The sequence below is a fragment of the Colobus angolensis genome, unplaced genomic scaffold (genome assembly GCF_000951035.1).
Source record: "Colobus angolensis palliatus isolate OR3802 unplaced genomic scaffold, Cang.pa_1.0 Scaffold169, whole genome shotgun sequence".
NCBI classification, from domain to species: Eukaryota; Metazoa; Chordata; class Mammalia; order Primates; family Cercopithecidae; genus Colobus; species Colobus angolensis.
In genome coordinates, this window is record NW_012114810.1 from 2396415 (window position 1) to 2407706 (window position 11292).

The window sequence follows — 11292 nt, forward strand, 5'->3', positions numbered from 1 at the left end:
AAATATTCCATCTTCTTTGACCTATTTAAGTTACTTGGAACAATGCTATGTGCCAATTCATGGAAGTCATGTATCACTTCTCCATAAAAGCAGAGAGTACTGTGTTATTCGTAAGCATATAGCATGTGATGCACATATACCCTGTGCCTAACAGGCACAGAAAAAGGGCTAGGAGAAACATTTTGCATTGTCTGTCAAGACATCAGTATTGACACTTCATTTTCGAAAAAAGTGCACTGCCCCGTGTATAAGTCATGCCTATCATATTTCCTGACATCTGAGAGTTGACTTAATAGATGCTAATGTGATGTTATTACCAAGGTGTCAAGCTACACCCTTTCTTCGATTGGTTCTCCTAGTTCTGCCTTAGGTTTGCCGACACTTTGCTATGAAAAATGGATTCAGACATTGCAGGCATGCAAAGTCCTGGCTAGAAAAGCACTGATTTAACTGGGCAAAACTGTGCCCAGTAATTATAAACTTAGAATATATTCCTGTAGAGCCTTCTCCCAATCCTTCAAATAGACACAGCTACAAGGGCAGAACAATTAGAGAAGTCAGACTCCAAGCCTGAATGAAGAGTGTTTTCTCATTTTGCCAGTTCTGTAAAAAAAGCTCTGCTGTGTGCTGGCAAGCTGCCTCTTGGGGAACAAGCATTTCTGAGGGAGCAACAAACATTCTGTCTCAAATTCAGAACTAAAAAAGAACTTTATTTATTGAGGGCAAAGGGATGCAAACAATACAAAAATCAAAAGCTTATCTGGTATTTAACTTTCCTTTCTCAGCTTGTCAAATGGGAGTTAGATTTTATTTTTACATTTGCTAAGGGTCCTGATCTGCTCATGAAATCCTTCTATGGGGGAAGCTGTGGGGCAGATTCCTTAAGCGACCCTTTGGGACAACTCTTAACAGGGAGGAGGGAATTGCTCGTTTCTGCCTACTTCTTTCCCTTCTGCTTCATGTGTACTACAAAATAGTCATTGCATGCAATGGTGAGGCCCGCAATTAGGGAAAAGAAGCTCTGGAAGCCCACTTTGCCATCTCTGCACTGGTCCAGGTCCTTCATTATTTTGTCCACGGCAAGAGGGTCTTTCTGATTCTGAAAAACAAAGAACAAAGGCAAGAAATATCGAAGGTTGCAATGATGAGCTTATTTGATTTGTACTGCTGAGAACTGTGTACATACCTCCCAATTACTTGAGCTCTTGTTTTAGGTCATAAGCAACCTTTGGAGGTCATCTAAATGTATTTTTCTTTTTTTGCCTTGAGGAAGCATTTCAGAAATTTCATATTTAGATTCTGCCTAAGAACCACCCTAAGTTCCTCATTTTGTGGTTTAAACTTACATTCTCTTATTAAAATTTTATTCCCAATAGCATGGTCAAATCCCTTACAAAGGAAACTTCCTATGAAAAGATATTTTGGATTTAGGGAATAAGTTTTGGATCACTGTCCTATGGATTTTAAAGAAGTGCTAATGATGCCATGGATTGTTTTAGGTTTGGAGAAGACAGCTCTCATTCTTCTTGGCATAGCTGAGGCCAAGCTAGTGTGGCTTCATACTGTATTAGCCACGTGATGCTGAGTGAACCACTTAGTGGGCCTTTGTGTATCAACAATGAATTGAGGAGGTTGGACTATGTTTCTAGAATCCTTCCATTCTTTGAGTTGGTAAGTCTATGCCATCCTATACTCTTCACTGGATGTTGTACATTGGACCAGTTTCAAAAGGAGTATGTGTGATGGAGTCTTAAACTCCCCATGACTCTCAGTGCCTGGTAAGAATGTGTGGGACAGAGATGGGAAGGCAAGATCCCCTTTGATTTTATCTTGCTTCCATGGTGATTGGCTTCATCACTCGTTTTTGTAGTGATGCTGGTCAGAAGTGGTAAGCTGTGGTTTTTCCTGTAGGGTCCATGCCATCAACCAGAGAGAGAAATAAGGCCTGTTTAGGTTGTTAAAGAGCTCAGGTAAAGTATTTACGAATTCTGATGACTATATTCATGAGTGAGGGAAATGATACACAGTGTTTCAAGAGTGCACTAGATGCTTCTAAATTGCACTCGGAAATTCCTAAAAGTATAGCAGCAGCATTTCCCACATAAGCACTGCAAACTCCTACTCTAGCTAAACCTGTTCTATGCAGCTCTTGGTGGGTTTCAGCTAATTCTGGCCTCACCCTCAGCTTCCTGGCTGTGGTCAGAATGAGTGCAATCTGGATGACATCAGGGGTCTACTTTAGAAACAAAATGCTCTGTTAATGCAGTGAGTGTAGGTGTTTCCGGAATTATGACTCTGTGCCTGGAATAAATTACCCTGCCATGTTTAGTGCTCCACACTACATATACCCTTTATGTGTCTCATGCCACAAAACCTTTAGGAAGAAAGGGTCTGTGTCTTATGTGATACTCACTCGGGCTTCTAACAACACTCTTAACAAGTGTTTAGTATACTGAGAATGCCTTTGTCCATAGGACGGGCAGGCTTACAAGGAGCACATTTTGTCCTTGCGTCTTAATGCTTGTCTTGAATGATCATAGAAAGTGAAAGTGACCTTGCAGATAATTATGTCCAGCCCTCTCTAATTTTACAGGGGAGGAAACTGAAGACTAGAGAGCTGAAGCAACCTGCCCGTTGTTAGTTAAGGCAGAGCCACATCTTCTAACTCCTGGTCTGGGGCTACATCACAGGACTCTACAAAAGCAGAGGACCTGCCTATTCCAGCTCATTCTGGGATAGCATTAGGTAATAACTCTCTGAGAGAGTAGTTAGGCTATTTATATCTGCTTATTTAACTGATATTGATGGTATGTGAATTATAGTATACTAAAAAGCCTCGTGTTTATTGATTGCAGGAGTCAGGGGCTTGACTAATGTGCTATTTACGAGGCAGATGACAAGAGGCAGGACCCAACCTTTTACCATATCTGCTCTCACCCTTTAGAGGTTAGTGCATTACTCAACACCAAGCACAGAAACAAATCTTTTTCAGGTGACTACAATTTTGGTAGGGAAAGAAGGGCTTGCATTTCAGCCTACTATTCTGTCATGCAGTGTTTCACCTTCAGCTGAATTCAACAGCCATCTCTCAAGAACCTGGAACATAAAAGGACAACTGTGCCTTGTTGCCCCATGTCCTGAGTCATGTATCTGAGCTAATGGCAGAGTCCTCTTCTCGGTCTTCACGCATCTCTCAGTCTGTCAAAGGTGAGACATAAACTCAAACTGCTCCTGTGCTGTCAGAGCATTATTACGTGAAAAGCAGTTATTTCTGGAGTGATATGTGCCTCTTATTCGGTAGATGACTGACATTGCTTCTTTCAGTATTAGAAAAAGGAAAAACAATCCCTTTATCTGAAGAGATTTAAGAAGGGAGATTCGAGTTGCTCAAAATGGAATGTGACCAGGATGTGGCATCTCCACCACCAGGTTTTTGGACCTGAAGATAGCCATTTTCTGGTTGACTACTCTTTTGTGAAAAGCTTCCTTTCTCCCAACTCTGTCCCCAACATCATCACAACAGGCACAGATAACCAGATGGGATTTTCCAACAAACAGCTCACATTGTAGTTATTTGTATGTAGTCTTATTTCACCTGCAGACCGTAAGCTCCTTGAAGGTTGGCACTGTGTCTTCGTTACTTTCTGTTTCCTCAACAGTATCTTACAAATAGCAGGTACTCAGTATTATTTAATAAATGAATGAATGACCTCATTCCTTCCTTCCTTCCTTCAGGTGACTACATTCATTCATTCATTCACTAGTGGTGACCTCCACAGGGAAGGGATGGAAACAAGAAGGAAAAGGAACTAAAGGCCTAGAAGCACTGACTTTTATGTCTGGTTCTTTGTAAGCCTTTCAACACTTACTTCCAAAAATCCAGGGAACTCCTTTTCCATGAGTACTCTCAGGTCCTCCTTTGTTAAGTAGCCTTTATCCCCCGCGAATTTGTGAAATGTAAACATCATGGTTTCCATGGCGTGCTCCATTTGAGATGGCATTTTGGTGTGGTCTGTTGAAGCCTATTAAAGGATGTAAAGAAACAGGGTCTACATTAACTTCTTTTGGCAGACTTTACAAATGAATTTTTTTTTTTAAATTGAAAGATAAAATTGTATGTATTTAACGTGTACAACATGATGTTTTGAGGTATATATACATTGTGGGATGACTGAATCTAGCTAATTAACATATGCGTTACCTCACATAGTTAGCACTTTTGTGGTGAGAACACTTAGCCACTCAACTATTTGTCAAGAATACAATACATTGTTATTAACTACAGTCACATTGTTGTACAGTAGATCTCTTAAACTTATTCCTCCTAACTGAAATTTTGTATCTTTTGACTAACATTGCCTCAACATCACTCCAGTGCAATCACCCCAGCCCATTCTGTTCTTCAGTTCTATGAAATTCAGTGTTTAAGATTCCACATGAGTGAGATCATCTGGTAATTGTCTTTCTGTGCTTGGCTTATTTCACTAAACATAATGTCCTCCAGGTTCCTCTAGGTGGGTTTACATTAACTTTTAAGCCATATGTATTGCCAGCCTTTTTAGGATAATTGGAATGATGGAGATGAGATCATTCATCTGATCCTCTCCAGCTTTAAAATTCAGTGAATGAATCTAAGAAGCAGACCACCCCAGTTTGGGTCTCTTGTTGGTAGAAACAGACACCTCAGGTACTGGTGCTGTAAATAAAGGGGTTTATCTAACTCCAGCTAATTTGCATAAATAACCTAATAAAGAACAGAAACTCTAATCATTTAGAAAAGCAAGATCAGTGTTCCTCTTTTTTTTTTTTTTTTGAGATGGAGTTTCGCTCTTGTTGCCCAGGCTGGAGTGCAGTGGTGTGATCTCGGCTCACTGCAACCTCCGCCTCCCAGGTTCACGCGATTCTCCTGCCTCAGCCTCCCGGGTAGCTGGGATTACAGGCACTGCCACTACGCCTGGCTAATTTTTTGTATTTTTAGTAGAGATGGGGTTTTGCCATGTTGGGCAGGCTGGTCTCAAACTCTGACCTCAGGTGATCCGCCCACCTCGGCCTCCCAAAGTGCTGGGATTACAGGCGTGAGCTACTGCGCCCAGCCCAGTGTTCCTCTTTTTAACTGACAAAGCACCTACTGAAAGAACAGATAGTTCATAATTTCTCTTGGCACTAGTAAATGAGATTCTTAGATATGGCTGATACTAACAATACACACAGTCAAGCCTGCTGAATATGAAAACTTCAACCTTCTAAGCTTAACGTGGTAACTTGGTTCAGTCTGATTCTAGGGTTTAGAAATCTGCTTACAAATGAATTTATCTGCTGGGTATATATGTATTCTTTACTAAAGTTCTGAACTTGTTATTTATTGCAATAAAGACAGTTGCATCTCTGGCAGTAAAATGCAGTTGCTCTACCCAAATAAAAAACTACTCAAAGTCCATTGTCTAGTTCACTTGAGAAGCAACAAGTAACACTATAAGCTAACTGATTTGAGGGTCTTCTATGTTTTTAGTGACACTATACAGATGAGCTACTCTCACAGTCTGGGGTACACTGGGAGAGCAAGAGCTTTCATCAGGAAGCATTTATAAGAAAGGAAACATGTCAGATCATTACATTCAGGTATAATGAACTAGGGGTATATGTCTCATCAAGACCCAGTATGTGGTACTTAATAGAACCTCAGTGAATTTTGGCTTAATTGGAAGGAATCATTTGGCCAGAACAGATAAGATTTGGCTAATATCATCTAAAATCACTACTGGATAGGAAACAGGTGAACACAAATGGAGACTGTAATATAGCACTAAAAAATAAAAATAAATAAATCACAAGAATATGCTTTGAGCTTAGATTGAAGGGCTGGCAAATTCCTCTGCTGAAGAGCTCTAACAGGAACCTGAGACATAATTTGGTCTGGTTCCTGTCTCTGAGAGATGCCTATTCAACACTGATTCTCAAATGCTTTCCTTTACAGAGGAGAAGGTGGAGTTGGTAAACATGAGGATTGGGCAATTAACACTTAAGAATTGTAAATTCTACCCATTAATCTCCAGAAAAGTATGGGAACCAGCAGGCCAAAGAATGCTATAAATCAGAATCTGGCATGAGTCATCTGAAAGGCAGTTAGTTATCTTGGAGAGAGTTGCAAATTAATGCTTCAAGGTCTGCTGTGAGATGTATTCCGGGGGGGAACCACACCCTTTTCCTTCTCTTCTGACAGCTCAGATCTGGCTCATCCCCCATCCCTCATATGGGTTTCAGATGGCAGTGGGCTTACAGAGAGTCTGCCTTGCCTGTATTGGTACTCCAAGTCCAGCAATTTAACAGAACTGAACTGGGCGAGTCACCTCTGGGAGAAGGACATGGGATCTCACCCCAGTTCTTAAATAACTCAGGAAAGGAGTCAGACACCACAGAGGTTTAAAAATAACTGTGCTCAAGTTCAGAGCAGCAGAGCACTTCAGGATCAATTCCCAAAGATCCCAGAAATTGGATCTGAGTGGGGTACCTAGTTTACCTTTTTCAGATGACAGGGCAGAAGGAAAGTGCAGAATTAAGAAAGGGAATGCAGCAGGGTAAGGACCTCTAAATTTTAAAAAGGTGAATTTAGGAGCTCCTAAGAAATACAAGTTGTCAGTTGAGGCAATCCTGGCCACTCTTGAGTATCTTCTTCAAGAGAGCAAGTGAGTGCTCAGGTCTGAAGTCACTCAGTCCCATGTCTCTCTTGCCCACAGCCATTACGAAGTGATGGAGCTTCCCTCTCTGAAGTTACATCCTTCTTCCACTGGGTCCTCCCCTCCCCTCCTCCCCCAGCGGTTTTATTCAGTGGATGGATCGTGAATACTGCAGCCAGCTGACTCCCTATGTGTCCAGCAGACCTTCTGCAATAAGGATGCAGAGCAGGGGCTAGCCAGGAGGTGAAAATAGCATTGAAAACTAGGGGAGAAGCCTTTGTCTCCTCAGTAACCACTGCCCCAAAGGGCACTGACCAGGGCCACAGCAAGGAACTCTGTTTTGAAGGAGCTGCACACTGGCTTTAAAATAAGACAAAGGAAAGGGGGAAATGTTGTGAATAAAACTGTTCTCTTGGCTAGAGGATGAATCAGACTGCAGCCAACAGTTACCCGATTGAGTCAGCCCTGCCTAGCCCTCCGTCCTTGGGTAGGGCTTGCCTGGGCAGGGCTGTGTGCAACACTGACTGTTAGCCACTAAAACTGAAGCTCTTCAGGGACTTCAGTCTGGCATTTCCACCCTCGCCTAGCCACCCTGCAAGCTCTTTTCCTGGGCAGATGTGGGCTTCCTGCATCCTGGTTAGACACACTTTGACAGGAGGGCTCGGGGCTGGGGTTGAGAGGCAGCAGTGTCCTTTCTATTCCCAATAACTTACTCTTGTACCTGAAACATTCAATTCCATTTAATTGTTTACTCGTCTGACTGAGATTTAAGCTTCTCTTGATCAAGAACTACAAATTATTCTGCTTTTATTCATGGAGCACTATATAACATGGTTTATTATACATAAATGAACCACACAATCCCTTGGGCAGTAGCTGAGGTACAGGTGTCATGACCCAGGACTAGGCTGAAAGCCTTGTAGCTCAGAGCTCAGGAGGACAAGGTGAGAGCTGGGAAGGGCCAGGAAAGGGGCCCCAAAAGTGTTCAACTATGAACAGAACAGCAGAGTACACAGGAGTGCACATTCCATATGCAAAAGGAAAAATACGTGTCCTGCTAAACAGGTCTAGTCAGAATGACATGACTGTGCGCCTTCCCTTCTAACACTTGCTGTTTTCTCATGTTTCATTCATCCTGTCTTCTACTTTATGCTTTTCTAGTGCTGCTATCTCACTGCTGAGCTCCACAGGATATAACAGCCTTGCTGTCCACTCACCTTTTATTGAATTATTCTATTCTGATGCCTATACATGCCCTCTACACGTTTGCCTGAGCAACAGGTCTTAAGAAGGGAGGCTGAGACAGCTTTCTCTGCATAGTTTTCTCTACAGAAAACAATTCTGGACTCCACAAATGTAGTTACCATAGGAGGAATTCAATTTTCCATTTTTGGTTCTCCTACCCTGAGCACCTACTTTGAATGTCCCAGACACGGTGTTAGGCATGAGGGTGTTCACACACACATGCACCCACGCACACACACAAAGCTCTCCATGGTGCTTGCCTTTGAGGAGTTCACCAGCTAACGGAATACTATTAAAGCATTTGGCCTGAATTCTAGTTATTTGTGTTTCTGTTTCTTTCCTCACTAGGTTGCAGGTTTTCTGAGCAGGGTCCCAGTAGCCAGTGCCCCAGCCCTCATAGAGCCTGCTCAATGAATTGTTAAGAAATTGATAATAATGTATTTTGGTTTTCCTGGGAGTAGCAGGGAAGCAGGAGTCCTCCTCAGAAAAGTATCTGCTCCTGAACAATCTCAAATGTTTGCTTTGGACCTACGCCCAGATCCTGGCTGCAGTTTCAAAGAGGACACTTCTGAAGAGTGAGTCGGACTCACTCTTTGCTCCTCTGTATCTTGTCCATACCCTAGTTTTCTTACAGCCCACCCAGAAAATAAACGGCAGGGCATCAGTAAAAACAAACATCTGTTATTTAAAGTGTTTGAGGTTTCCTTCCTTTTGCTTTAGAAATTTTGGATTTTTAAAAATTGAACCCAGAAGGCATTCTCAAATTTGATCTCTGAAGGAAATTCAGAAAAAATGAGTTGAAGCAATGAATCTGGATCCAATCTGTCTCTCTCACCTCTCACCAAATAAAACTTGCCTGCTAAAGAATTGGGCAGCAAAGGAAAGTGTCAGATGCAATTCAATAGGAAGAAAGATCTTGGAAGAAACCTCCTCCAATCTAACTGAGTACATCAATTTTTCCTTAAAGAATGCTTAGGCATCATCTTCATCGGCCAACATAGCTATTGTCACAACTGCTGTTAAATCCTTTGGTAGGATGGGAGGTACATATTTAGTAAAGGGATAGAAAGTGCTGAAAATTGTTTAAAAGAAGTAAATTCTCTTTTTGCTTTTGATGTGAGATTCCTAAATTTGTTGAGTCCCCAGAAAAATGAGAAACTTAAGATGTTAAAATTTTAGTCCAGCACTTTGAGTGCTAATTTATACATTATAACCCTGAAAGAATTCCATTGTTTCTCTCAACTTTACGCTTTAAAAGACTGGACTGCGTCCAAGGGTATACCAAGTGGGTTGTGCTCTACAAAAGTCACATTTTTTGAACTGTCAGTAGAAAGCAGGGAGGCACACAGTCTCAGCTCCACCCAGCTCAGGCCTAACCTCACTGGAGTGGCTGCTTAGGAGGCTGGCCAGAGGCCAGCACACTAGAGGAAAGGGGCCTTTCTGGTATGTCTGAGAAAAGCTAGGAAGAGCATCACCTAGAAAGCAGAGGGAGACCCAAAAATTGCTTCATGCCCAGTAGACCAAAAAAACTGGAAGAACCGAAATAAGAAACTCCAAATGGTGGATCAAGGGCCACAGTGAAGAAACTACCCTCTGGCTGTGAAGGAACAAATACACCATTTGCACGGGATGATTAAACAGAAACTGGATAGGAATCTGTGGGGGCAGGGCCGATTAAGAAACTTCCAATAAGTTATATGAACTCATTCCCACTCCAACTCCTGGCATTATCTTTTGCAATTTGCTGCAACATGTTGGAGGCAAAGATCACTGACTGGGTGTTTCCATGAGCCTGGCCTCACCTAAAACACACAACATAAAACTCCACTCCTGGAGACTGAAACTCAAGCTTCTGGGGAAAAATATCCGCAACAACTGCAAACCTCTTAACGGGAAAGGCTACCTCCCAAGTAAGGCTGAGGCAGGCTGCCAGGCGCATACTGGCCGATAACGAAAAGCGGTCTCGCCAATGCCCTACAGATCTAATTATCTGCCCTCACCCGCAATTCAGTCAAGAAACCTCTCCTGCAGACTGGCGGCCAGTCCAGGTGTGACTCACTTCCTCTTGGAAAATGCCCTCTGAGATGGCACAGTTCTCCTTTTCCTTCAGGGAGTGTTCTGTCCAAATCATCCACCGAGAGTATCTGCAACCGGCCACACCCACATGGTCTCACAGCTGAGTCACAGGCCTCAGACCACTAGGAGAATCCTGGAGCCCTTTGTGCTAACCACGCCCTGCAGAAGCTCTCGCAGGGACAGAACCGGGTGGGGGCGGAAGGCGGGGTGGGCTTAATGCATCCCAGAATCTGGCTTAGGGCTCCCCTGTGCTGGCCTGGCTTGGAGCGCTCTGCATTCCACCCCCAGCCAACAAGGCAGAACTCCTGGTTTCACTTAGGCAGAGCTGGACTAAGGCTGGACAGGGCAGCAGTGTCCACGGCTAGGGGCAGCGCCATTCCTTCGGCCAAAGCACAGGTGGTGAACCAAGTACCAATGGCACGTCTGTCTGTCTCACTGTGCCGGGCCAAATTAATCTATGATTGGAAGATCCTTCATCAAGCCTGCTCTTCCACCATCTCTTTCTGGTTCCACTTATTAAGATAGCAGGGGAACCCTTTCAGTAGAGAAACCACGTCACACAGGGCCCTCTCCCACACATCCCAGCCAAACTGCTTTAGAAAGAAAACAAGTGGACCTCCCTCCCTCGGCAGGAAGACCCTTCCCGTCGAGCAGACAACAGGAAGCCCCAACCTGAAACGCCTGTTTGGTGGAGGGACTAAGGGGTACGGAAGGGACGCCCCCAGCTGCCTACTTTTCCTACCCGCGCCTGGTTGGGCCGTCCAGCCGGGACGAGGTACTAACATGCAGACCCGGCCTGCGGGCGGAACCCACCAAGAAACACGCCAGCCAGGGCAGAGGCGTGCAGGAGGGGTTCGGTAACCCGAGAGACGAATGGGAAAGCAGGAAAGGTGGGAGTAAAGCAAGGCAAACATAAAGGGAGGAGGAAAGAGGTTCAGGGGCTCCAACACCACGGTCCCCTCCTAAAGAACAAGTGTCCCCTCTTCCAGTACGCGCGGGTTTGGGGGTGGCCGCGCCCGGGCCGGGAAGGGGCGCTGCTGGGTGTGGCCCGAAGCACTAAGCAGTGGATTCCCCACAGCCGCTCCCCACCCAGCCCCGCGGTGCCCGGGACGCCCAGTGAAGCCGGGTGGGGGGGTTTCCCCGGGCAGCAGGTCCGGGGCTGGGGACTACTCAGGAGGGGCGCGTGGGCCGCGCGGAACTCACCTTGGCCGAGGCGCGGCGGACGCTGGGCGAGCTGGACGCGGGGCGGCGAGGCGAGCGCAGCGGGCTGTCAAAAAAAGCAGATTGTTAATACGCG

The 11292-nt window shown here is 44.5% G+C and overlaps 1 protein-coding gene across 4 annotated transcripts; it reads right to left on the bottom strand.

Annotated features, from left to right (window-relative positions):
- Positions 1-693: 693 nt before the first annotated feature.
- On the bottom strand, positions 694-11266 carry S100A10 (S100 calcium binding protein A10). Of its 4 annotated transcripts, XM_011937909.1 has the most exons (4): positions 11205-11227; positions 8917-8920; positions 3870-4022; positions 694-1099 (listed from the first exon to the last, which is right to left on the bottom strand). In XM_011937909.1, exons 3-4 carry the CDS (start codon positions 3999-4001, stop codon positions 938-940), a joined length of 294 nt encoding a protein of 97 aa, XP_011793299.1. In that variant the 5' UTR covers positions 4002-4022; positions 8917-8920; positions 11205-11227; the 3' UTR covers positions 694-937. The 4 variants fall into 4 exon arrangements, with proteins under 4 accessions (XP_011793299.1, XP_011793297.1, XP_011793298.1 ...); XM_011937907.1 differs by lacking the exon at positions 8917-8920 and having other exon boundaries at positions 11199-11266; XM_011937908.1 differs by lacking the exons at positions 8917-8920; positions 11205-11227 and adding an exon at positions 9920-10099.
- Positions 11267-11292: the final 26 nt, after the last annotated feature.

Bases quoted from the DNA above. Each gene is read 5' to 3' on its own strand.
- S100A10 (XM_011937906.1), bottom strand. From the start codon at position 10,050: ATGATTTGGACAGAACACTCCCTGAAGGAAAAGGAGAACTGTGCCATC. The intron at 4,023-9,978 runs GTGAGTCACACC...ATCCTTTAATAG, and splicing joins AGGGCATTTTCCAAGAGGAA to GCTTCAACAGACCACACCAA. The intron at 1,100-3,869 runs GTAAGTGTTGAA...TTTGTTTTTCAG, and splicing joins AGTTCCCTGGATTTTTGGAA to AATCAGAAAGACCCTCTTGC.